This window comes from Scyliorhinus torazame, chromosome 24 (genome assembly GCF_047496885.1).
Source record: "Scyliorhinus torazame isolate Kashiwa2021f chromosome 24, sScyTor2.1, whole genome shotgun sequence".
Taxonomy (NCBI): domain Eukaryota; kingdom Metazoa; phylum Chordata; class Chondrichthyes; order Carcharhiniformes; family Scyliorhinidae; genus Scyliorhinus; species Scyliorhinus torazame.
The window spans coordinates 6,534,651-6,562,125 of NC_092730.1; the positions used below are offsets into that span (position 1 = coordinate 6,534,651).

Below are 27,475 nucleotides of genomic sequence, written 5' to 3' on the forward strand. Positions count from 1 at the left end.
ATGTGGGACTCGCTCCCACGGGGGAGTGGGGGAGAATGTGGGACTCGCTCCCACAGGCTGTGGGGAGAATGTGGGATTCGCTCCCACGGGGCGTGGGGAGAATGTGGGACTCGCTCCCACGGGGAGCGGGGAGAATGTGGGGACTCGTTCCCACGGTGAGTGGGGAGAATGTGGGAAACGCTCCCACGGGGCGTGGGGAGAATGTGGGACTCTCTCCCACGGGGAGTGGGGAGAATGTGGGACTCGGCTCCCACGGGAAGTGGGGAGAACGTGGGACTCGCTCCCACGGGGGAGTGGGGGAGAATGTGGGACTCGCTCCCCACAGGGAGTGGGGAGAATGTGGGACTCGCTCTCACGGGGAGTGGGGAGAATGTGGGACCTCGTTCCCACGGGGGAGTCGGGAGAATGTGGGAAACGCTCCCACGGGGCGTGGGGAGAATGTGGGACTCTCTCCCACGGGGAGTGGGGAGAATGTGGGACTCACTCCCACGGGGAGTAGGGAGAATGTGGGACTCGCTCCCACGCGGAGTGGGGTGAATGTGGGACTCGCTCCCACGGGGGAGTGGGGAGAATGTGGGACTCGCTCCCGCGGGGAGTGGGTAGAATGTGGGGACTCTCTCCCCACGGGGAGTGGGGAGAATGTGGGACTCACTCCCACGGGGAGTGGGGAGAATGTGGGACTCTCTCCCACCCTCCCAGCTCTGGTGAATCTGGGTTTGGTATACTCCAGAGTGTCGCTGTACACCCTCCCAGCTCTGGTGAATCTGTGTTTGGTATACTCCAGAGTGACGCTGTACACCCTCCCAGCTCTGGTGAATCTGTGTTTGGTATACTCCAGAGTGACGCTGTACACCCTCCCCAGCTCTGGTGAATCTGGTTTGGTATACTCCAGAGTGACGCTGTACACCCTCCCAGCTCTGGTGAATCTGGGTTTGGTATACTCCAGAGTGACGCTGTACACCCTACCCTCCCAGCTCTGGGGAATCTGGGTTTGGTATACTCCAGAGTGACGCTGTACACCCTCCAGCTCTGGGTGAATCTGGGTTTGGTATACTCCAGAGTGACGCTGTACACACCCTCCCAGCTCTGGGGAATCTGGGTTTGGTATACTCCAGAGTGACGCTGTACACCCTCCCAGCTATGGTGAATCTGGGTTTGGTATACTCCAGAGTGACGCTGTTCGCACCCTCCCAGCTCTCGTTGTGTTTTGGGGCGACTTGTGTTTCCTTGTTTCCGTGGCTGTGGCCAGTTTGGTGAATTGTTCTGTGTTTCCCTCCTCCTGACAGTCTGTGGTAAACGCTACAAGAACCGGCCGGGGCTCAGCTATCACTATGCCCACTCCCACCTGGCGGACGAGGAGGGTGACGATGAGAAGGACTTTGGAGCCACAGATCCCCCTATCGCACCGAAGGGAGGAGCGTAAGTGTGCGTGACTGTATTCTTTCTATTTACTATGGTGGGGAGGGGGGGACTGTTGGCGGTGGTCGGGTGCATGTTTAACGTCGCTATCAATCAGTTGGTCCTTGAGCTGACAGCCGCTGGTACGGGCTGCCTCAGAGGGCAGCAGGAATGTATTCAGCGGTAACTTGCAGAGGGGGGAATTGGTGAAGTACTCTATGGATGAACTTGCAGGGCTGTGGGAGTGGGGCTGATTGGATAGGTCGTTCAAAGCACAGGGACGGTGGGCTGCGTGGCCTCCTCCTGGGGACTGTCTTAAGTTGTGGTTCCGCCTGCTGGATGATGAAATGTTTGCAGAAATCGACGGGTTTCTTTGAAACCCTCAGTGTTGAGGGTTGTCCTCCCGATCCTGTGCGGGCGGGGAGTCTTCCATCTGCCTGCTCGGCTGGCATGGGGCTTGTGGGGCCCACCAGCTGATTCCCGACGAGGCAGCGTGAGTCTCGGGCAGCGCGGGACCTGGGCAGCGCCAGCCTCGGACATCACATCTCTGCAACAGGCTCGAGGAGGGGGCTGAATGGGCCTCCTCCTGTTCCTGTGTAACAGGCTCGAGGAGGGGGCTGAATGGGCCTCCTCCTGTTCCTGTGCAACAGGCTCGAGGAGGGGGCTGAATGGGCCTCCTCCTGTTCCTGTGTAACAGGCTCGAGGAGGGGGCTGAATGGGCCTCCTCCTGTTCCTGTGTAACAGCCCTCGAGGAGGGGGCTGAATGGGCCTCCTCCTGTTCCTGTGTAACAGCCTCGAGGAGGGGGCTGAATGGGCCTCCTCCTGTTCCTGTGTAACAGGCTCGAGGAGGGGCTGAATGGGCCCTCCTCCTGTTCCTGTTGTAACAGGCTCGAGGAGGGGGCGGAATGGGCCTCCTCCTGTTCCTGTGTAACAGCCTCGAGGAGGGGGCTGAATGGGCCTCCTCCTGTTCCTGTGTAACAGGCTCGAGGAGGAGGGGGCTGAATGGGGCCTCCTCCTGTTCCTGTGTAACAGGCTCGAGGAGGGGCTGAATGGGCCTCCTCCCTGTTCCTGTGTAACATGCTCGAGGAGGAGGGGGCTGAATGGGCCTCCTCCTGTTCCTGTGTAACAGGCTCGAGGAGGAGGGGGCTGAATGGGCCTCCTCCTGTTCCTGTGGAACAGGCTCGAGGAGGGGCTGAATGGGCCTCCTCCTGTTCCTGTGTAACATGCTCGAGGAGGGGGCTGAATGGGCCTCCTCCTGTTCCTGTTGTAACAGGCTCGAGGAGGGGGCTGAATTCGGCCTCCTCCTGTTCCTGTGTAACAGGCTCGAGGAGGGGGGCTGAATGGGCCTCCTCCTGTTCCTGTGTAACATGCTCGAGGAGGGAGCTGAATGGGCCGCCTCCTGTTCCTGTGTAACAGGCTCGAGGAGGGGGCTGAATGGGCCTCCTCCTGTTCCTGTGTAACAGGCTCGAGGAGGGGGCTGAATGGGCCTCCTCCTGTTTCCTGTGCAACAGGCTCGAGGAGGGGGCTGAATGGGCCTCCTCCTGTTCCTGTGCAACAGGCTCGAGGAGGGGCTGAATGGGCCTCCTCCTGTTCCTGTGGAACAGGCTCGAGGAGGGGGCTGAATGGGCCTCCTCCTGTTCCTCTGTAACAGGCTCGAGGTGGGGCTGAATGGGCCTCCTCCTGTTGCTGTGTAACAGGCTCGAGGAGGGGGCTGAATGGGCCTCCTCCTGTTCCTGTGTAACAGGCTCGAGCAGGGGGCTGAATGGGCCTCCTCCTGTTCCTGTGTAACAGGCTCGAGGAGGGGGGCTGAATGGGCCTCCTCCTGTTCCTGTGCAACAGGCTCGAGGAGGGAGCTGAATGGGCCTCCTCCTGTTCCTGTGGAACAGGCTCGAGGAGGGGGGCTGAATGGGCCTCCTCCTGTTCCTCTGTAACAGGCTCGAGGTGGGGGCTGAATGGGCCTCCTCCTGTTCCTGTGTAACAGGCTCGAGGAGGGGGCTGAATGGGCCTCCTCCTGTTCCTGTGGAACAGGCTCGAGGAGGGGGCTGAATGGGCCTCCTCCTGTTCCTGTGTAACAGGCTCGAGGAGGAGGGGGCTGAATGGGCCTCCTCCTGTTCCTGTGTAACAGGCTCGAGGGGCTGAATGGGCTCCAGATCACAGAATTCCTGCAGTGCAGAAGGAGACCAGGCCATTCGAGTCTGCCCGACCCTCTGAAAGAGCACCCTACCGAGGACAACATCCCCACCCTATCCGCACCCCCCCCACCCTATCCCTGGAACCACGCGCATTGATTGTGGCCAATCCACCTCTCCTTCACTTCTTTGGGCGGTGGGATGTACCAGAGCCAGAGGAAACTTACACAGACAAGGGGAGAACGTGCAGACTCCGCCCAGACAGTGAGCCAAGGCTGGAATTGAACCCGGTCCCTGGCACTGTGACACAGCAGAGTTAACCCGGGTCCCTGGCACTGTGAGACAGCAGTGTTTAACCCGGGTCCCTGGCACTGTGAGGCAGCAGTGTTAACCCGGGTCCCTGGCACTGTGAGACAGCAGTGTTAACCCGGGTCCCTGGCACTGTGAGACAGCAGTGTTAACCCCGGGTCCCTGGCACTGTGAGACAGCAGTGTTAACCCGGGTCCCTGGCACTGTGAGACAGCAGTGTTAACCCGGGTCCCTGGCTCTGTGAGACAGCAGTGTTAACCCGGGTCCCTGGCACTGTGAGACAGCAGTGTTGACCCGGGTCCCTGGCACTGTGAGACAGCAGTGTTAACCCGGGTCCCCTGGCACTGTGAGACAGCAGTGTTAACCCGGGTCCCTGGCACTGTGAGACAGCAGTGTTAACCCGGGTCCCTGGCACTGTGAGACAGCAGTGTTGACCCGGGTCCCTGGCTCTGTGAGACAGCAGTGTTAACCCGGGTCCCTGGCACTGTGAGGCAGCAGTGTTAACCCGGGTCCTGGCACTGTGAGACAGCAGTGTTAACCCGGGTCCCTGGCACTGAGACAGCAGTGTTAACCCGGGTCCCCTGGCACTGTGAGACAGCAGTGTTAACCCGGGTCCCCTGGCACTGTGAGACAGCAGTGTTGACCCGGGTCCCTGGCACTGTGAGACAGCAGTGTTAACCCGGGTCCCTGGCACTGAGACAGCAGTGTTAACCCGGGTCCCCTGGCACTGTGAGACAGCAGTGTTAACCCGGGTCCCTGGCACTGTGAGACAGCAGTGTTAACCCGGGTCCCTGGCACTGAGACAGCAGTGTTGACCCGGGTCCCTGGCACTGTGAGACAGCAGTGTTAACCCGGGTCCCTGGCACTGAGACAGCAGTGTTAACCCCGGGTCCCTGGCACTGTGAGACAGCAGTGTTAACCCGGGTCCCTGGCACTGTGAGACAGCAGTGTTAACCCCGGGTCCCTGGCACTGTGAGACAGCAGTGTTAACCTGGGTCCCTGGCACTGAGGGACAGCAGTGTTAACCCAGGTCCCTGGCACTGTGAGACAGCAGTGTTAACACGGGTCCCTGGCACTGTGAGACAGCAGTGTTAACCCGGGTCCCTGGCACTGTGAGACAGCAGTGTTAACCCGGGTCCCTGGCACTGTGAGACAGCAGTGTTAACCCCGGGTCCCCTGGCACTGTGAGGACAGCAGTGTTAACCCGGGTCCCTGGCACTGTGAGACAGCAGTGTTAACCCGGGTCCCTGGCACTGTGAGACAGCAGTGTTAACCCCGGGTCCCTGGCACTGTGAGACAGCAGTGTTAACCCGGGTCCCCTGGCACTGAGGGACAGCAGTGTTAACCCAGGTCCCTGGCTCTGTGAGACAGAAGTGTTACCCGGGTCCCTGGCACTGTGTGACAGCAGTGTTAACCCGGGTCCCCTGGCACTGTGAGACAGCAGTGTTAACCAATGTCCCTGGCATTGTGAGACAGCAGTGTTAATCCGGGTCCCTGGCTCTGTGTGACAGCAGTGTTAACCCGGGTCCCTGGCACTGTGAGACAGCAGTGTTAAACCAATGTCCCTGGCATTGTGAGACAGCAGTGTTAACCCGGGTCCCTGGCTCTGTGAGACAGCAGTGTTAACCCGGGTCCCTGGCTCTGTGAGACAGCAGTGTTAACCCGGGTCCCTGGCATTGTGAGACAGCAGTGTTAACCCGGGTCCCTGGCTCTGTGAGACAGCAGTGTTAACCCGGGTCCCTGGCTCTGTGAGACAGCAGTGTTAACCCGGGTCTCTGGCTCTGTGAGACAGCAGTGTTAACCCGGGTCCCTGGCACTCTGAGACAGCAGTGTTAACCCGGGTCTCTGGCTCTGTGAGACAGCAGTGTTAACCCGGGTCCTGGCACTGAGAGACAGCAGTGTTAACCCGGGTCCCCTGGCACTGTGAGACAGTAGTGTTAACCCGGGTCCCTGGCTCTGTGAGACAGCAGGTGTTAACCCGGGTCCCTGGCACTCTGAGACAGCAGTGTTAACCCGGGTCCCTGGCACTGTGAGACAGCAGTGTTAACCCGGGTCCCCTGGCACTTTGAGACAGCAGTGTTAACCCGGGGTCCCTGGCACTGAGACAGCAGTGTTAACCCGGGTCCCTGGCACTCTGAGACAGCAGTGTTAACCCGGGGCCCTCGATGCCATGATGCAGCAGTTTTGACCTCCCTGCTGCCCTAACCTTTCCTTGTTCCATATTGATTTCCCTCAGTGATCAGGAGATTAACATTCCAGCTGCAGTCTGTCAGCTCTACGGACCTGGCGGTCCCTGGGATCGTTCTGGTGCTGACGTAGCTCACCACCAGGTCAGGTAGGGAGGGGGACAGCCGGGCCCCAGTGCCGTTTGTCGGGAACCTGGAGGGAAAGTGGGTTTACAGGATAAATTGCTGAATGTTCTTTCCTCACTGTCCCCTTCTCTTCATTGCAGTGGGGCGACCTCCAGGCGACTTCAGGAAATTGAAAGCAGGTCTGGAACCATCGTCTCTCTCGCTATAACTTGCCTTATTGTGTTGGGGTGGTGGCCGGTGGGAGGGAGTGGACACAGCTGTGAATGGGTTAGGCCTCGCTGGGATTGCGGCCCAAACAGGCCCGAAGCCTGCTGCTCCCTTTACTGCCCAGCCGGTGGTACATGGAAGGCGTTTCTGAGCCAGCAAAATGATTTTGCCTGCTGGAGTCTGGCATGGGGACGTATCCTGCCCCAATCTGCAGGAGCCCCGAAAGGCCCTGGTGCTGTCAATCGAAAGTATTTAAATAAGCGTAACAGTGCAGATTGGGAGGACGTGTCCCCCTCCTCCCTCTGCCCCCCCCCCCCTTCCCCGCTCTGCTGCCCCCTCCCCCTCTGTCGCCAGCTCCCCGTGCCCACTGGGCTGAGGGAAGGAGCGAGTTGGGCGGCCCCCTGTGGTTAATACAGGCAAGAGTCGCTGATCTAAGACCTGAGTTCATGTCAGTTCCTGGAACGTTCTAATACTTTTTCTTGTTGGATTCTGATTTGAATTTTCAGCCAAGAAAGGGCCGATGGTTTGGCCCTGCCCAACAATTACTGTGATTTCTGCCTGGGCGATTCAAGGACTAAATAAGAAGACAGGACAGTCTGAGGAACTGGTGTCATGTTCGGACTGTGGGCGCTCAGGTAAGCCAACCCCCACCACGTGCACACAATTACCGGGCGTGTTCAGCGGCGAAACGGGCCATTCGGCCCATCTGCTGGTGTTTCTGTCCCACGCAAGCCTCAAAGAGCAATACAGGAAACAGGGCCCTTCGGCCCCTCCAAGCCTGTACTGGTCATGACAACCACCCATGGCCAAAATCTTCACCTCCTAGAGCCGTATCCCTCTGTACGGCATCCTATCCATGTGTTTGTCAAGATGCCTTTTGAAGGTCGTTCATGGATTTGCTTTCCACAACCTCCCGTGGCAACGGGTTTCCCGGCACCCACCACCCTCTGTGTAAAAAAAACCTGCCCCTTCCCACCCCCTCTTCATATCCCCCCTGGCACCATATCCTTCTCTTCCTCACTCCCTCAACTGTTTATCCACCTTCCCACCCCCCCTTAAATGTATCAACACTATTCACCTCGAGTCCCACATTCTCCCCACTCCCCGTGGGAGCGAGTCCCACATTCTACCCACTCCCCGTGGGAGCGAGTCCGACATACTCCCCACTCCCCGTGGGAGCGAGTCCCACATTCTCCCCCACTCCCCGTGGGAAGCAAGTCCCACATTCACCCCACTCCCCGTGGGAGCGAGTCCCACATTCTCCCCACTCCCCTGGGAGCGAGTCCCACATTCACCCCACTCCCCGTGGTAGCGAGGTCCCACATTCTCCCCACTCCCCGTGGGAGCGAGTCCCACATTCTCCCCCACACCCCGTGGATGCGAGTCCCACATTCTCCCCACTCCCCGTGGGAGCGAGTCCCGCATTCTCCCCACTCCCCGTGGGAGCGAGTCCCGCATTCTCCCCACTCCCCGTGGGAGCGAGTCCCGCATTCTCCCCGTGGGAGCGAGAGTCCCACATTCCTCCCCACACCCCGTGGATGCGAGTCCCACGTTCTCCCCCGCTCCCCGTGGATGCGAGTCCCACATTCTCCCCCACTCCCCGTGGGTGCGAGTCCCACATTCTCCCCATTCCCCCTGGGAGCGAGTCCCACATTCTCCCCCACTCCCTGGGGGAGCGAGCCCCACACTCCCCGCTCCCCGTGGGAGTGAGTCCCACATTCTCCCCCACTCCCCGTGTGAGCGAGCCCCACATTCTCCCCGCTCCCCGTGGGAGCGAGCCCCCACATTCCCCCCACTCCCCGTGGGAGCGAGTCCCACATTCTCCCCACTCCTCGTGGGGAGCGAGTCCCACATTCTCCCCACTCCCCGTGGGAGCGAGTCCCCACATTCTCCCCACCCCCCGTGGGGGCGAGTCCCACATTCTCCCCGCTCTCCGTGGGTAGCGAGTCCCACATTCTCCCCCGCTCTCCGTGGGGACCGAGTCCCACATTCTCCCCATTCCCCGTGGTAGCGAGTCCCACATTCTCCCCACTCCCCGTGGGAGCGAGTCCCACATTCTCCCCGCTCCCCGTGGGAGCGAGTCCCACATTCTCCCCACTCCCCGTGTGAGCGAGTCCCACATTCTCCCCACTCCCCGTGGGAGCGAGTCCCACATTCTCCCCATTCCCCGTGGTAGCGAGTCCCACATTCTCCCCCACTCCCCGTGGGAGCGAGTCCCACATTCTTCCCGCTCCCCGTGGGAGCGAGTCCCACATTCTCCCCACTCCCCGTGGGAGCGAGTCCCACATTCTCCCCACTCCCCGTGGGAGCGAGTCCCACATTCTCCCCCACTCCCCGTGGGAGCGAGTCCCACATTCTCCCCACTCCCCGTGGGAGCGAGTCCCACATTCTCCCCACTCCCTGTGGGAGCGAGTCACACATTCTCCCCACTCCCCGTGGGAGCGAGTCCCCACATTCTCCCCACTCCCCGTGGGAGCGAGTCCCACATTCTCCCCACTCCCTGTGGGAGCGAGTCCACATTCTCCCCACTCCCCCGTGGGAGCGAGTCCCACATTTCTCCCCCACTCCCCGTGGGAGCGAGTCCCACATTCTCCCCACTCCCCGTGAGAGAGAGCCAGTTCTAGTCTAACCTTTGTCAATCTTTTCTGCACCCTCTCTGCCCTGTCACAAGCCGTGTTGGATTATATATGGAGCCCCGCGGCGACTTTGCAGGATCACTCCAAGGTGTGACCTACCTGCGCTCAGTTTAACCCGTCAGAAGGTGCAGCATCGTCAACGATGGGCAGAATGTGCTGCATGTTTGTGCAGGTATTTGGAATTGGGGAACATTGTGCTAAGTTGAATGGTTGTGTTTCCAGGACACCCTTCTTGGCCTCCAGTTCACCCCAGTGATGATGGCTGCAGTGAAGACTTACCGCTGGCAGTGTATCGAGTGTAAATGCTGCAACTTGTGCGGCACCTCGGAGAATGATGTAAGTAGAGGGGGGGGCGGGAGCAGAAAAATGTCATAAACCCACACTCCTCTGAAACGGTGCAGGGAAACCTCAACAACCCCAAAGTCCCCCGTAAGTGTTCAGCACAGCTTCCCTGATGATACTTGCTGTTGTACGGTGTCGGCTGTGGTACGTCAGACCGCCCCCTAGCCTTGGAGCCCTGCACCTGTGGGGTCTGAATACCCCACCCCAGAGCGCGCACACCTCCAGGCTGACTGCGAGGCTTGCAGACCACGAAGGTACAAGCAAGAGTTTTATTGGAAAGGTGTCTTCACAACAGGCGCTTCGGGTAGACTGCCCCGTTACCCCCTGCAGGCGGCCAACAGCGCCACGTGATCAGACTCTTAATCAGCTGAATGCAACTCGGAGCACACACGAATACCCCCCCCCCATGTACATTAGAGGTTCGTGCAATGAAACACAAGTGTAGGTGGGCAAGCTCAGGTGAAGGCTCGATGGGCCGAAGTCCCTCCCTTCCGCACTGTGTGATTCCGCAACGTGAACAATCCAAATTTGCAATACCAACAATTGATGAACACAACGGTGAAGAAGGTGAACGTTTCGGGGGACGTCGATTCCTGTGTGATTCCTGGCGGACCTCGTGCGTTCGTGTTGACTGCAGCCTCTGTGGTGTCATTTGGCAGCGTCCGTTGCTGCCTCAACCGGAGTCGATGCTGTGTTTGGAGGCTGACGCGGTGTTAAAGTGCCCTCGACTGGGGACACTGCCTTCCTCGGTTGTCTCCGGTATTGTCAGGGTCTCGGGAATGTCCAGCTCTCCACTTGCCACAGTTTGTTGCGGGACTCTCGGTTGACTCTGTCTCTGGTAAACTTGTTGCTAGAAGGTTGACCAGCGTGCCTCCTCCACACGATATCATCCCGAGTTTGCCCGGTGTCGGAGACCGGGCCCTACTGTGCTGAGACGATGACAGGTATCCACTTGGTTTAGTTCCTCACCCCATACTCCCTGCCCTTTCCGAAAAACACTGCGTTCATCCCTGTTCTCACGTCGCAAAACCCGACTTTGCTGTTTTACTCTGAACAAATTCTCTTGTCTGAGGCGGCTTCAGCGAATCAAACGCTGTGCGTGACTGACGTTGTACCGTGCGTAATGCCGGAGAACTTTGGGTTGTGGAATGTGTTCTATTCCTGTGCGTCATCAGGGGTGGCTTTGTCGTTTAGACAATGATCCTTGCTCACCAGTTACCTTCAGTGGATCTTTCATTGCCTGACCACACCTTTTCGGACAGCCCATTTGAGTCCGGGTGATAGGGAGCTGATCGGATGTGTTGGATTCCATTCTGCTTGGGGTAATTTGTGAATTCTAGCTAAACGAGCTGGGGGCCCATTGTCGCTCGCATTTTGTTCAGGCTAACGGAATCTTGCAAAAATCTCACCCAGACTTTCTATTCGCCTGTCCGAGAGTGTAATCTTCATAATGGAAGCTTCAGGCCAGTTTGAATGTGCGTCTACCACAATGAAAAAACATTCGCTCTCCGAATGGTCGGGCATAACCTATATGAACTTCTTTTTTTTTAGAAATACTCAATGAATAACCGCACCCCCGCCTGCCCCCACCTCATCTCGCCTTCCCCATTTTAACCCCCCCTCCTGACCCCTCAATCCTCCTTCGAGAAATCGATAACCGGCTCCCACTTCCGGGTGAACCCCTCTGCCGGCCCCTCAGAGCGAGCTTGACCTTCTCCAGCCTCGGGAACTCCGCCAGCTCGCTCTCCCGCGCTCCCGCGTACGGCGCTCCGAGTCTCGCCGCTCCTGTAAGATCCGTCTCCGTGCTATCAAGGGAGGCAAAGGCCACAACATCGGCCTCTCTCGCCCACTGGACTCCCGGGTCTTCCGACCCCCCCCCCGAATATCGCCACCTCTGGACTCCATACCCAGCACCTCGGGACACCACGTCCGAGAACCCCTGCCAGAATCCCTCAGTTTTGAACAGGCCCAGAATGTCTGGACGTGTTCCGCGCCGCCCCCCCCCCCCCCCCCCCACCACACGCCTCGCCCACACCTCTCCTCCACCCCCTCCATAAACTTACTCATCCTCACCACCATCACATCTGCCCTATGCACCACCTTAAACTGGATGAGCTTAACCTCCACATGATGAGGACGCGTTCGCCCTCCGCAGGGCCTCCGCCCACAACCTTCCCATCCCAGCTCCCTCCTCCCATTTACACTTAATGTCCCCCCACCAGGGCTCCCTCCTACTCCCATCAATTCCTCATTGCTACCCGACACCTTCCCCTCCCAATGTGTTGTGCAAAGGTTTTAGAATAATTGCTGGATTAGGGACAAACCTTCCATTATAGTTTAATAAGCCCCCAAATGGTCAAAGCTGATTCACGTTTTTGAGGTGCCGATACCTCAGTTATGGATTTTACGTTTGACAGTAATTTGTGCAGTCCCCTTTGCACCTATGACGTGTCCCAGGTATTCGGGAGAAGATTTGAAGAATTCACGTCTATCCTTCCGTGCTCATAGTCCGGAAATCTTCTCGTCTCTGGACCGTAGCATCTAAATTTCGAAGGTGCCCACCATCGTTCTTCCCCGTAACTAAGATATCGTCTAAGTAGCACTGGGCTCTTTCTAGTCCTCTTAGAATTTGATCCATGGCACGTTGGAACAACACAGAGCCAGTCATGATGCCAAATGGAAGCTGTTTATATCTGAATAGCCCTTTGTGTGTCACGATTGTCAAATATTGCTGTGAATCTGGATCTACGTTTATCTGACAATCAGCTTGACTAAGCTCAAGTTTACTGAAATGTTGGCCTCCAGACAACCCAGCAAATAAATCTTCAATTAAAGGCAGACGATACTGCTCTGGACAGTACCAGATTGACCGTGAATTTAAAATCACCTCATATGTGCACCGAACCGTCGTTCTTCATCACAGGTACTATAGGTGTAGCCCAAATCAAAACTCAAATTCACGGGTTTGAGGACCCCTGTCTCAACCAACCTCTCTAATTCTGCCGCCACCGTGGGCCTGATGGCGTAGGGCACTGACCCAGCCGCCCAACATCTTGTTTGGCTTTTGCCCTTGATCTTTAGCTTGACTGAAATCTCTTTTCATCCTTCCCAGCTCTCCATTGAAGACGATGGCACGTCTCTTTAAAGATTTCCGGTCGACCCGTTTCGGACTCCGACGTGAGATTCACCTGGGCCCAGTTCAGCTCGATTCTCTCCGGCCAGGGCTGGGGTAGTTAGCTCTAACGGCCTGATGGGACAAGTCTGCGCCCTGTCCGCATAACTGCGCATTTCCATCGATAGAGTCCCTCAACGGAACCGCTTCCCCCGTATCGTTTTTTATCTGAGGGTTCTACGGCGATATGTCGTCATTTCTCTTGGCAAACAGTTACCAAGGGAACCGCTGCTCCAGTGCCCCAACTCCATCTTCACCAATTGTCCGTCCCGGTAAAACAATGACCCAGTAATGGTTAGTTGCGTGCACAGTGACCAGCATGTTCAACGGCAGCTCGTCATCTGACTGCGACCCTGGTCCTCTTTTTATGCCCTTTTTTGTATCACGCGCCTCCTTTCCCTCTCTCCGGTCTTCCATTCGGTACACTTGTTTCCTGATTTTTACAATTCTTGTTTGGAACGTGCTTTTTTCCCCAACACGCACATTCGACGTGCCCCTCTTTAACCACGATTCCTGCATTCTGTCTCTGTTCCAGCTGTCTGTCGCTGCGTGCCCAGTTTGTGCCCATCGGGGGCAATTTCAAAACTGAGACTGTGTTCAGGGCGCGGCCGAGGTTTTCTGGACTATTGCTCAAATTTAATTGCTGGCCTTCCTTAGCTGCTAATTCCATCGAAGTAGCGACTTGTTAAGCCTCCTTTAGGTTTAAGTTCCTTTCTGGATCGCTTCACCTCTCAGCCTACACTAGTCTGTCCCAAATGGCGTCGTTCAAACCATCTACGTTTAAATTTTGGTTCCTTCGACGGCTGTTACCGATATTTAACACCCCTACGTCACCAGCTTTGGAGTAACACAATTTTTAGCTTCTTACTCCTGACCACATCGATGATTTTTCTATCTTTCTTTTACTTCACTGAGATTCTGCCTCTGCGGTGCCTACCTCCTCGTCGCCAGCTATCTTTGTGGTATTTTTAAAGGATAAGGTTACAGACCACGAAGGTACAAAAAAAACCAAGAGCTTTATTGGAAAGGTGTTTACTCAACAGGTGGGAAGAAGCTGAGGGAGTGCCGCACTGTCAGGGGGTCAGTACTGAGGGCATGCCGCACTGTCAGAGGGTCAGTACTGAGGGAGTGCCGCACTGTCAGAGGGTCAGTACTGAGGGAGTGCCGCACTGTCAGAGGGTCAGTACTGAGGGAGTGCCGCACTGTCAGAGGGTCAGTACTGAGGGAGTGCCGCACTGTCAGAGGGTCAGTACTGAGGGAGTGCCGCACTGTCAGAGGGTCAGTACTGAGGGAGTGCCGCACTGTCAGAGGGTCAGTACTGAGGGAGTGCCGCACTGTCAGAGGGTCAGTACTGAGGGAGTGCTGCACTGTCAGAGGGTCAGTACTGAGGGAGTGCCGCACTGTCAGAGGGTCAGTACTGAAGGAGTGCCGCACTGTCAGAGGGTCCGTACTGAGGGAGCGCAGCACTGTCAGAGGGTCAGTGCTGAGGGAGTGCCGCACTGTCAGAGGGTCAGGACTGAGGGAGTGCTGCACTGTCAGAGGGTCAGTACTGACGGAGTGCCGCACTGTCAGAGGACCAGTACTGAGGGAGTGCCCCACTGTCAGAGGGTCAGTACTGAGGGAGTGCCGTACTGTCAGAGGACCAGTAATAGAACATAGAACATAGAAAATACAGCACAGAACAGGCCCTTCGGCCCACGATGTTGTGCCGAACCTTTGTCCTAGATTAATCATAGATTATCATTGAATTTACAGTGCAGAAGGAGGCCATTCGGCCCTTTGAGTCTGCACCGGCTCTTGGAAAGAGCACCCTACCCAAACTCAACACCTCCACCCAACACCAAGGGCAATTTGGACATTAAGGGCAATTTATCATTGGCCAATTCACCTAACCCGCACATCTTTGGACTGTGGGAGGAAACCGGAGCACCCGGAGGAAACCCACGCAGACACGGGGAGGACGTGCAGACTCCGCACAGACAGTGACCCAAGCCGGAATCGAACCTGGGACCCTGGAGCTGTGAAGCAATTGTGCTATCCACAATGCTCCCATGCTGCCCTTGAGAACAAATAAATCTACACTATATCATTTTACCGTAATCCATGTACCTATCCAATAGCTGCTTGAAGGTCCCTAATGTTTCCGACTCAACTACTTCCACAGGCAGTGCATTCCATGCCCCCACTACTCTCTGGGTAAAGAACCTACCTCTGATATCCCTCCTATATCTTCCACCTTTCACCTTAAATTTATGTCCCCTTGTAATGATTTGTTCCACCCGGGGAAAAAGTCTCTGACTGTCTACTCTATCTATTCCCCTGATCATCTTATAAACCTCGATCAAGTCGCCCCTCATCCTTCTCCGTTCTAATGAGAAAAGGCCTAGCACCCTCAACCTTTCCTCGTAAGACCTACTCTCCATTCCAGGCAACATCCTGGTAAATCTTCTTTGCACCTTTTCCAAAGCTTCCACATCCTTCCTAAAATGAGGCGACCAGAACTGTACACAGTACTCCAAATGTGGCCTTACCAAAGTTTTGTACAGCTGCATCATCACCTCACGGCTCTTAAATTCAATCCCTCTGTTAATGAACGCGAGCACACCATAGGCCTTCTTCACAGCTCTATCCACTTGAGTGGCAACTTTCAAAGATGTATGAACATAGACCCCAAGATCTCTCTGCTCCTCCACATTGCCAAGAACTCTACCGTTAACCCTGTATTCTGCATTCATATTTGTCCTTCCAAAATGGACAACCTCACACTTTTCAGGGTTAAACTCCATCTGCCACTTCTCAGCCCAGCTCTGCATCCTATCTATGTCTCTTTGCAGCCGACAACAGCCCTCCTTACTATCCACAACTCCACCAATCTTCGTATCGTCTGCAAATTTACTGACCCACCCTTCAACTCCCTCATCCAAGTCATTAATGAAAATCACAAACAGCAGAGGACCCAGAACTGATCCCTGCGGTACCCCACTGGTAACTGGGATCCAGGCTGAATATTTGCCATCCACCGCCACTCTCTGACTTCTATCGGTTAGCCAGTTCGTTATCCAACTGGCCAAATTTCCCACTATCCCATGCCTCCTTACTTTCTGCATAAGCCTACCATGGGGAACTTTATCAAATGCCTTACTAAAATCCATGTACACTACATCCACTGCTTTACCTTCATCCACATGCTTGGTCACCTCCTCAAAGAATTCAATAAGATTTGTAAGGCAAGACCTACCCCTCACAAATCCGTGTTGACTATCCCTAATCAAGCAGTGTCTTTCCAGATGCTCAGAAATCCTATCCTTCAGTACCCTTTCCATTACTTTGCCTACCACCGAAGTAAGACTAACTGGCCTGTAATTCCCAGGGATATCCCTAGTCCCTTTTTTGAACAGGGGCACGACATTCGCCACTCTCCAATCCCCTGGTACCACCCCTGTTGACAGTGAGGACGAAAAGATCATTGCCAACGGCTCTGCAATTTCATCTCTTGCTTCCCATAGAATCCTTGGATATATCCCGTCAGGCCCGGGGGACTTGTCTATCCTCAAGTTTGTCAAAATGCCCAACACATCTTCCTTCCTAACAAGTATTCCCTCGAGCTTACCAATCTGTTTCACACTGTCCTCTCCAACAATATCGCCCCTCTCATTTGTAAATACAGAAGAAAAGTACTCGTTCAAGACCTCTCCTATCTCTTCAGACTCAATACACAATCTCCCGCTACTGTCCTTGATCGGACCTACCCTCGCTCTAGTCATTCTCATATTTCTCACATATGTGTAAAAGGCCTTGGGGTTTTCCTTGATCCTACCCGCCAAAGATTGTTCATGCCCTCTCTTAGCTCTCCTAATCCCTTTCTTCAGTTCCCTCCTGGCTATCTTGTATCCCTCCAATGCTCTGTCTGAACCTTGTTTCCTCAGCCTGACATAAGTCACCTTTTTCCTCTTAACAAGACATTCAACCTCTCTTGTCAACCATGGTTCCCTCGCTCGACCATCTCTTCCCTGCCTGACAGGGACATACATATCAAGGACACGTAGCACCTGTTCCTTGAACAAGTTCCACATTTCACTTGTGTCCTTCCCTGCCAGCCTATGTTCCCAACTTATGCACTTCAATTCTTGTCTGACAACATCGTATTTACCCTTCCCCCAATTGTAAACCTTGCCCTGTTGCACGTACCTATCCCTCTCCATTACTAAAGTGAAAGTCACAGAATTGTGGTCACTATCTCCAAAATGCTCCCCCACTGACAAATCTATCACTTGCCCTGGCTCATTACCCAGTACTAAATCCAGTATTGCCCCTCCTCTGGTCGGACAATCTACATACTGTGTTAGAAAAGCTTCCTGGACACACTGCACAAACACCACCCCATCCAAACTATTTGATCTAAAGAGTTTCCACTCAATATTTGGGAAGTTAAAGTCACCCATGACTACTACCCTATGACTTCTGCACCTTTCCAAAATCTGTTTCCCAATCTGTTCCTCCACATCTCTGCAACTATTGGGGGGCCTATAGAAAACTCCTAACAAGGTGACTGCTCCTTTCCTATTTCTGACTTCAACCCATACTACCTCAATAGGGTGATACTCCTCGAACTGCCTTTCTGCAGCTGTTATACTATCTCTAATTAATAATGCCACCCCCCCCACCTCTTTTACCACCCTCCCTAATCTTATTGAAACATCTATAACCTCCAACAACCATTTCTGCCCCTCTTCTATCCAAGTTTCCGTGATGGCCACCACATCGTAGTCCCAAGTACCGATCCATGCCTTAAGTTCACCCACCTTATTCCTGATGCTTCTTGCGTTGAAGTATACACACTTCAACCCATCTCCGAGCCTGCAAGTACTCTCCTTTGTCAGTGTTCCCTTCCCCACTGCCTCATTACACGCTTTGGCGTCCTGAATATCGGCTAGCTTAGTTGCTGGACTACAAATCCGGTTCCCATTCCCCAGCCAAATTAGTTTAAACCCTCCCGAAGAGTACTAGAAAATCTCCCTCCCAGGATATTGGTGCCCCTCTGGTTCGGATGCAACCCGTCCTGCTTGTACAGGTCCCACCTTCCCCAGAATGCGCTCCAATTATCCAAATACCTGAAGCCCTCCCTCCTACACTATTCCTGCAGCCACGTGTTCAACTGCACTCTCTCCCTATTCCTAGCCTCGCTATCACGTGGCACCGGCAACAAACCAGAGATGACAACTCTGTCTGTCCTGGCTTTTAACTTCCAGCCTAACTCCCTAAACTTGTTTATTACCTCCACACCCCTTTTCCTACCTATGTAGTTGGTACCAATGTGCACCACGACTTCTGGCTGCTCCCCCTCCCCCTTAAGGATCCTGAAGACACGATCCGAGACATCCCTGGCCCTGGCACCCGGGAGGCAACATACCTTCCGGGAGTCTCGCTCGCGACCACAGAATCTCCTATCTATTCCCCTAACCATTGAATCTCCTACAACTATTGCTTTTCTATTCTCCCCCCTTCCCTTCTGAGCCCCAGAGCCAGACTCAGTGCCAGAGACCTGGCCGCTAGGGCCTTCCCCCGGTGGGTCATCCCCCCCAACAGCATCCAAAACGGTATACTTGTTTTGAAGGGGAACGGCCACGAGGGATCCCTGCACTGTCTGCCTGTTTGTTTTTTTTCCCCCTGACTGTAACCCAGCTATTCTTGTCCTGTACCTTGGGTGTGGTTACCTCCTTGTAACTCTTCTCAATCACCCCCTCTGCCTCCCGGATGATCCGAAGTTCATCCAGCTTCAGCTCCAGTTCCCTAACACGGTCTTTCAGGAGCTGAAGTTGGGTGCACTTCCCGCAGGTATAGTCAGTGGGGACACCGGTGGTATCCCTCACCACCCACATCCTACAGGAGGAGCATGTAACTGGCCTAGCCTTCATCCCCTCTTACCTGACAGAATATAGCTGCCCTGTGGACTAACTAGATCTCCGCCCTCCGACTCTGCTCCCAGTCAGCTACACTTTCTGTAAACTCCTAGCTCTCTTCGCACTCTTTGCGGAACTGTCGGAAACAAAATGAAAGGAGCACCTTACTCCCTCCTCACCTAACTCCCTCGGTCACCAAACTCTCACCATCGCACTCAAATGCACCAAATTCAGCACTCAGTGCAAAGTAATGAGGGAGTGCCGCACTGTCAGAGGGTCAGTACTGAGGGAGTGCCGCACTGTTAGAGGGTCAGTACTGAGGGAGCGCCGCACTGTCACAGGGTCAGTACTGAGGGAGTGCCGCACTGTCAGTGGGTCAGTACTGAGGGAGTGCCGCACTGTCAGAGGGTCAATACTGAGGGAGTGCTGCACTGTCAGTGGGTCAGTACTGAGGGAGTGCTGCACTGTCAGAGGGTCAGTACTGAGGGAGTGCCGCACTGTCAGAGGGTCAGGACTGAGGGAGTGCCGCACTGTCAGAGGGTCAGTACTGAGGGAGAGCCGCACTGTCAGTGGGTCAGTACTGAGGGAGCTCCGCACTGTCAGAGGGTCATTACTGAGGGAGTGCCGCACTGTCAGAGGGTCAGTACAGAGGGAGTGCCGCACTGTCAGAGGGTCAGTACTGAGGGAGTGCCGCACTGTCAGAGGGTCAGGACTGAGGGAGCGCCGCACTGTCTGAGGGTCAGTACTGAGGGAGTGCTGCACTGTCAGAGGGTCAGTACTGAGTGAGTGCCGCACTGTCAGAGGGTCAGTACTGAGGGAGCGCTGCACTGTCAGAGGGTCAGTACTGAGGGAGTGCTGCACTGTCAGAGGGTCAGTACTGAGGGAGCACCGCACTGTCAGAGGGTCAGTACTGAGGGAGCACTGCACTGTCAGAGGGTCAGTGCTGAGGGAGTGCCGCACTGTCAGAGGGTCAGTACTGAGGGAGTGCCGCACTGACAGAGGGTCAGTACTGAGGGAGTGCTGCACTGTCAGAGGGTCAGTACTGAGGGAGCACCGCACTGTCAGAGGGTCAGTACTGAGGGAGTGCCGCACTGTCAGAGGGTCAGTACTGAGGGAGTGCCGCACTGTCAGAGGGTCAGTACTGAGGGAGTGCTGCACTGTCAGAGGGTCAGTACTGAGGGAGTGCCGCACTGACAGAGGGTCAGTACTGAGGGAGTGCTGCACTGTCAGAGGGTCAGTACTGAGGGAGCACCGCACTGTCAGAGGGTCAGTACTGAGGGAGTGCCGCACTGTCAGAGGGTCAGTACTGAGGGAGCGCCGCACTGTCAGAGGGTCAGTACTGAGGGAGCACCGCACTGTCAGAGGGTCAGTACTGAGGGAGCCGCACTGTGGGAGTTGCCGTCTTTCATGGTGAGACATGAAACCGAGGCTCCCTCTCCCCTCTCGGGTGGGTGTAAAAGATCCCACAGCCCCTATTGGAAGAAGAGTGGGGGGAAGTGGGGCGGGGTGGGGGGGGAGTTTCCCTGCTGTCCTGGGGACAATATTTACCGTCGAACAACATCACTAAAAACAGATGATCTGGGTCATTCTCACATTGTGTGTGCGGGATCTTGCTGTGCGTCAATTGGCTGCTGCCTTTCCCACATCACAACAGTGACCTCAATGGAAAAGAAGGACCGCCCTCATTGTGGGTGAGACACTTTGGGACGCCCCGAGGGTGGGGGGTAGGAAGCTGATGTTTTTCCCCATTCCCGGTGTTACCCAGTTGACGGTGCGATGTTCTTGGTTCCGCTAGGATCAGCTCTTATTCTGTGATGACTGTGATCGTGGCTACCACATGTACTGCCTTACCCCGCCAATGTCGGAGCCCCCGGAAGGTGAGCAACCTCTTCATTCCTCTCTGTAAGGAGTAAACAATCCTCGCCTCCCTCCACCTTCACGGTGCGAACGAGGCGGAGGATCAGCCGCGACGGATGGTGTAGCAGGGCCGAACGGCCTCCCCCCTGTTACCTGGGGGTCTTTGCTGGGGTGGGGTTGGCGGGCGAGATGGGCTGCGAGCTGCCCCTCCACACCCGGGTGGTTCTGGCCTTCCGCCCCCCCCTCCCTGTGCTTCCCCATTGCCCGTTCCTCCCACTGGACTGAGCAATCCCTTGGGCTGGTTGACTGTGGTAGGCATTGCAGCCCACCTGATCGCCGTCCGTCCGTCCTTCATCTGTCCCTCCCACTGACATCCATTCCCCCTGCCCCTGTTGAAGCTGCTGCCTGGTTGGTGTGCCACCCCTCCCTCCCAGGCGCAGTAATACTCTGAGGGCCGCCATCCACAATCCAGGTGTTTGGGGAATTCGGGGCCCGGCTCAGTTGGGCTCAGGGAGACTCTGACTGTCACCTTGTCCGTGTAGAGGGGACGGTATCCACCCTGGGCCCGGGGGGGGGGGGTTTACAGCTGCCGTCCTCTGCAGTGGGGGCTCCGAGGCTGTGCAGATTATCCAGCCTCCAGGAAAAGCGGGAGCGTTGCCTTTGAAATGACGGTGTCGCCTCTCCGCCTCGGTACTCACCTTTCCCCAATTCCTTCCCCTCTCTCTCTTACAGGAAGCTGGAGCTGTCGCCTGTGCCTGGATACTCTGAAGGAAAAGGCCTCAATTTACCAAAACCCCAACCCTCCACCCTCTTAATGCCCCCGTTTGACCTGGAGGGACTCTGGCGGGGGAGGGGCAAGGTGGCACCAAGTGGCATTACAAATGTTATTATTCAATAAAACCCGAGGTGGGGGGAGGTTTGTGTGTCACACGTGTGTACATGTCTGTGTTTGAGTGTCAGTGTGTGCAAGTGTGCGCGTACGTCCGTGTGTGTGTACATCGTGTGTGCACGTGTGAGTGCTCACACGCAAATGAGTGTACATGCCCATGTGTGTGCGCATGTGCGAGTGTGTGTACATGTCAGTGTGTGCTAATGTGTGTACATGACTGTGTGCGAGTGTGTGTACCTGTGTGTGTGTACCTGTCAGTGGGTGCGCATGTGTGTACATGACTGTGTGTGCGAGTGTGTGTACCTGTCTGTGTGTGTGTGTATACCTGTCAGTGGGTGCGCATGTGTGTACCTGTCAGTGCGTGCAAGTGTGTGTTCATGTCAATGTGCACTAGTGTGTGTACATGACTGTGTGTGCGAGTGTGTGTACATGACAGTGTGTGCGAGTGTGTGTACATGACCGTGTGTGCGAGTATGTGTACATGACCGTGTGTGCGAGTGTGTGTACATGACCGTCTGTGCGAGTGTGTGTACATGACCGTGTGTGCGAGTGTGTGTACATGTCCGTGTGTGCGAGTGTGTGTACATGTCCGTGTGTGTACATGACCGTGTGTGCGAGTGTGTAAATGACCGTGTGTGCGAGTGTGTACATGGCCGTGTGTGCGAGTGTGTACATGACCGTGTGTGCGAGTGTGTGTACATGACCGTGCGTGCGAGTGTGTGTACATGACCGTGTGTGCGAGTGTGTGTACATGACCGTGTGTGCGAATGTGTGTACATGTCAGTGTGTGCGAGTGTGTGTACATGTCAGTGTGTGCGAGTGTGTGTACATGTCAGTGTGTGCGAGTGTGTGTACGTGTCCGTGTGTGCGAGTGTGTGTACATGACCGTGTGTGCGAGTGTGTGTACATGACCGTGTGTGCGAGTGTGTGTACTCTGGTGTGTGCGAGTGTGTGTACTCTGGTGTGTGCGTGTACTTGTCCGTGTGTGCGAGTGTGTGTACTCTGGTGTGTGCGAGTGTTTGTACGTGTCCGTGTGTGCGAGTGTGTGTACTCTGGTGTGTGCGAGTGTGTGTACATGTCCGTGTGTGCGAGTGTGTGTACTCTGGTGTGTGCGAGTGTGTGTACGTGTCCGTGTGTGCGAGTGTGTGTACTCTGGTGTGTGCGAGTGTGTGTACTCTGGTGTGTGCGAGTGTGTGTACTCTGGTGTGTGCGAGTGTGTGTACTCTGGTGTGTGCGAGTGTGTGTACTCTGGTGTGTGCGAGCGTGTGTACGTGTCCGTGTGTGCGAGTGTGTGTACTCTGGTGTGTGCGAGTGTGTGTACGTGTCCGTGTGTGCGAGTGTGTGTACTCTGGTGTGTGCGAGTGTGTGTACTCTGGTGGGTGTGAGTGTGTGCGAGTGTGTGTACTCTGGTGGGTGCGAGTGTGTGTACATGTCCGTGTGTGCGAGTGTGTGTACTCTGGTGTGTGCGAGTGTGTGTACGTGTCCGTGTGTGCGAGTGTGTGTCCGTGTCCGTGTGTGCGAGTGTGTGTACATGTCCGTGTGTGTACTCTGGTGGGTGCGAGTGTGTGTACTCTGGTGTGTGCGAGCGTGTGTACGTGTCCGTGTGTGCGAGTGTGTGTATTCTGGTGTGTGCGAGTGTGTGTACGTGTCCGTGTGTGCGAGTGTGTGTACTCTGGTGTGTGCGAGTGTGTGTACGTGTTCGTGTGTGCGAGTGTGTGTACTCTGGTGTGTGCGAGCGTGTGTACGTGTCCGTGTGTGCGAGTGTGTGTACTCTGGTGTGTGCGAGTGTGTGTACTCTGGTGTGTGCGAGTGTGTGTACTCTGGTGTGTGCGAGTGTGTGTACGTGTCCGTGTGTGCGAGTGTGTGTACTCTGGTGTGTGCGAGTGTGTGTACGTTTCCATGTGTGCGAGCGTGTGTACGTGCCCGTGTGTGCGAGTGTGTGCACTCTGGTGTGTGCGAGTGTGTGTACTCTGGTGTGTGCGAGTGTGTGTACTCTGGTGTGTGCGAGTGTGTGTACGTTTCCGTGTGTGCGAGTGTGTGTACTCTGGTGGGTGCGAGTGTGTGTACGTGTCCGTGTGTGCGAGTGTGTGTACTCTGGTGTGTGCGAGTGTGTGTACGTGTCCGTGTGTGCGAGTGTGTGTACTCTGGTGTGTGCGAGTGTGTGTACTTGTCCGTGTGTGCGAGTGTGTGTACTCGGGTGTGTGCGAGCGTGTGTACGTGTCCGTGTGTGCGAGTGTGTGTACGTGTCCGTGTGTGCGAGTGTGTGTACTCTGGTGTGTGCGAGTGTGTGTACTCTGGTGTGTGCGAGCGTGTGTACGTGTCCGTGTGTGCGAGTGTGTGTACTCTGGTGTGTGCGAGTGTGTGTACTCTGGTGTGTGCGAGTGTGTGTACTCTGGTGTGTGCGAGTGTGTGTACTCTGGTGTGTGCGAGCGTGTGTACGTGTCCGTGTGTGCGAGTGTGTGTACTCTGGTGTGTGCGAGTGTGTGTACGTGTGCGAGTGTGTGTACTCTGGTGTGTGCGAGTGTGTGTACGTGCCCGTGTGTGCGAGTGTGTGTACTCTGGTGTGTGCGAGTGTGTGTACTCTGGTGTGTGCGAGTGTGTGTACGTGTGCGAGCGTGTGTACGTGTCCGTGTGTGCGAGTGTGTGTACTCGTCCGTGTGTGCGAGTGTGTGTACTCTGGTGTGTGCGAGTGTGTGTACTCTGGTGTGTGCGAGTGTGTGTACTCTGGTGTGTGCGAGTGTGTGTACGTGTGCGAGTGTGTGTACTCTGGTGTGTGCGAGTGTGTGTACTCTGGTGTGTGCGAGTGTGTACGTGTCCGTGTGCTAACACCTGTCTCCACGTTGTGACCCCGTGTAGGTTTGTGTGGTTAACATCTGCCTCTCCCCCGCCAGCCCCGTTCCGCAGACCGCCCCATCTGCCAACCTTCCACATATGCCCACCCCGCAACACCCAGTTTGCCCCCCCCCTCCCCCCATCCCCATTGCCCTCGTATCCCGAAATCCACTACTTTCCCAGACCAACAGGTTGTGTCTTAACGCTTCTCTCAGTATCAGTTTGAAATGATGGTGTCCACGTCTGTGTAGTCGATCTTCGGCTGGGGTACTGGGGTCTGCAGAAGCAGCAGTGTCAGGACCCCTCACAAAGCAGGAGTGATTAACAGTCTCCGCTCCTTCTGATACGTCCCGGCTGCCTGGGGAACCCTGAAAGCTGTACATCCCAGGCTGTTAACTGTGTGTCGTGCAGGAGAAATGTAGTGTTATATATAGTGTTATATATACTGTAGTGTTATATATAATGTGTGATATACCCCTTTGAAGGAAACTAACCCCTGAGCTCCTGTGAGTCTGTGCAGCGACCAATGTGTCCTGGGAGAATGTCAGCTCAGTCCTGTTACTCTGTGAACTCACACAGCTGACTAGAGGTTGAACTCACCGAGTGGGGTCAGCGAGGCATGGAGCTGGTGACCAGGAGAAAGCCCTGTCCTGAATCTTCGCCACCAGTCCATAGAACCATAGGTTCAGGAAGAGGCCATTGTATTGGCACCAGACAGTCAGTGTCCCAGAGTCCCGCAGCATTCCCACTGCTCCCCGTCATCCCGCAGCATTCCCACTGCTCCCTGTCATCCCGCAGCATTCCCACTGCTCCCTGTCATCCCGCAGCATTCCCACTGCTCCCTGTCATCCCGCAGCATTCCCACTGCCCCCCGTCATCCCGCAGCATTCCCACTGCTCCCCGTCATCCCGCAGCATTCCCACTGCTCCCCGTCATCCCGCAGCACTCCCACAGCTCCCCGTCATCCCGCAGCATTCCCACTGCTCCCCGTCATCCCGCAGCACTCCCACTGCTCCCCGTCATCCCGCAGCATTCCCACAGCTCCCCGTCATTCCCCAGCATTCCCACTGCTCCCCGTCATCCCGCAGCATTCCCACTGCTCCCCGTCATCCCGCAGCATTCCCACTGCTCCCCGTCATCCCGCAGCATTCCCACAGCTCCCCGTCATCCCGCAGCATTCCCACTGCTCCCCGTCATCCCGCAGCATTCCCACAGCTCCCCGTCATCCCGCAGCATTCCCACAGCTCCCCGTCATCCCGCAGCATTCCCACTGCTCCCCGTCATCCCGCAGCATTCCCACTGCTCCCCGTCATCCCGCAGCATTCCCACTGCTCCCCGTCATCCCGCAGCATTCCCACTGCTCCCCGTCATCCCGCAGCATTCCCACTGCTCCCCGTCATCCCGCAGCATTCCCACAGCTCCCCGTCATCCCGCAGCATTCCCACAGCTCCCCGTCATCCCGCAGCATTCCCACTGCTCCCCGTCATCCCGCAGCATTCCCACAGCTCCCCGTCATCCCGCAGCATTCCCACAGCTCCCCGTCATCCCGCAGCATTCCCACTGCTCCCCGTCATCCCGCAGCATTCCCACTGCTCCCCGTCATCCCGCAGCATTCCCACAGCTCCCCGTCATCCCGCAGCATTCCCACTGCTCCCCGTCATCCCGCAGCATTCCCACTGCTCCCCGTCATCCCGCAGCATTCCCACTGCTCCCCGTCAGCCCAAAGCATTCCCACAGCTCCCCGTCATCCCGCAGCATTCCCACAGCTCCCCGTCATCCCGCAGCATTCCCACAGCTCCCCGTCATTCCCTCCATCTCACCCCACTCCGTCCCACCCGTTCCAGTTTCCCTGCCTGATTGGGCAGGAGCTGATTCTGCTGAGCTAGCTGTCGATGCAACCGAGGGGGGGGGGGGGGCGGGTGGGCCGTGGTTTTAACCACAGACACACCGTGCCAACCAGCCCATGCCCACTGCAGTCAGCTCGTCCCCTGCACTGACTTGGTCAGGTACAGGTTGGCATTGGGGTCCAGGGGACGGGTGGGGGGAGACGGGCTGCTCCCCCTGTCTGTTCGGGCCCAGACTGATGATGGACGCCTGCTTTTGCTGCACCGATTCTCCATGGAGCAGGTCCAATATCCCGGCTGCCCCGTTTTGATGCATTGTACTCCGATATGCGAGGGGGAGATGACCGAACGAGGCGATCTCGAGCAGATTGATATTGTTTGCGTTGAAGTCGAATCGCCCACAACTGTGGCAAAGCTTTATTGTTAATGCCCCAGTCATTGCAAGTTCCACCGCTAATCGTGAGCAGATGAGAGAACCCTATAGTTTTTAGACAAAACTGTTACAGGCACATTGCAGTTCAGTATCGTCAACACTGATGACTCACTGGCACATTGCTGCATGTAATGGGGGGGGGGGGGGCTGCTAAACATTACAATTGAGGAGCCCCTTTCCCGTCACCCCACCCACCTCCATGTCGCCCCCTTTGCCCCACTTGCCGCCTTCCCCATCGTCCCTCCAATCTCTCGCGCCCCCCTTTCCTGGCTTTCCCCCTCCCAGTCTCTTCCCCCCCCCTTCCCTTCCCCTCCTGGTCTCTCCCACCCCAACCCCAACCACCTCCACATGGCATGTGAGACTGATGCGTGTTAAATGTGTGTGTGAGAGTGAGACTGATGCGTGTTAAATGTGTGCCAGTGTGTGTGACTGAGACATGTTAAATGTGTGTCAGTGTGCAAGAGACGTGTGAGACAGACGTGTTAAATGTGTGTCAGTGTGTGTGACAGACATGTTCAATGTGTGTCAGTGTGTGAGACTGATACGTGTTCAATGTGTGTGTCAGTGTGTGGGAGATTGATGCGTGTTAAATGTGTGTCAGCGTGCAAGAGACGTGTGTGTCACTGTGAGAGTAAGACGTGTTAAAGGACTGTCTGTGTGTGGGAGACTGTGAGAATTTTGCACACGTCAAAGTGAGGGATGTCTGTCCCGGGGACAGGAAACACTTTCCATTTTGGTCAGTGACAGAATCGAGCGTTCCCGGGACAGTAGCAGTTCAAGCTGCTTCATTACTGTCGCCATTGTGCCTGGACTAGTTGCCGTTTCTACCCACCCCCCCCCCCCCCCCCCCCCACCTCCGCTGTGAGGTTTGCCTGCTCTGAACTAGCGTAGGATTGTCTTGGCGAGAAAGACCAGGAGGGGAAGGGTGCGGGGGGGGGGGGGGGGGATGCTTGGATTTGTCCACACCTCCGATCAGATGCGACCTCCAGCAGACAGGGCAGGACCTGAAGCCCGCCGTCTCTGTAACCCTCCACTAGGCAAGTGCCTCAATCCCATTTGGTGCACTCCCTCCCCCCGTCTCCTCTCTTCCCCACCCTCACCCCCTCAAAACAAAAGTGACATTCAGAGCTCCCTCCCCTTACCATGTGTCGGGGGAACCAGACCACAATCTCCGATGTCTCGATCGGGAGCGGAGCCGAAAATCTTTGAGACGAG

At 55.9% G+C, this 27,475-nt stretch overlaps 1 protein-coding gene across 1 annotated transcript; it reads left to right on the forward strand.

The window, feature by feature from the left end:
* The first annotated feature begins 1,140 nt into the window (after positions 1-1,140).
* LOC140400186 (zinc finger protein ubi-d4-like) lies at positions 1,141-21,190 on the forward strand. Its single transcript, XM_072489654.1, is given in 9 exon segments — positions 1,141-1,158; positions 1,250-1,419; positions 6,289-6,327; positions 6,862-6,925; positions 6,927-6,990; positions 9,214-9,227; positions 9,229-9,327; positions 20,201-20,282; positions 20,995-21,190. Coding segments are annotated over 9 exon segments (633 nt in total). The 3' UTR covers positions 21,078-21,190.
* Positions 21,191-27,475: the final 6,285 nt, after the last annotated feature.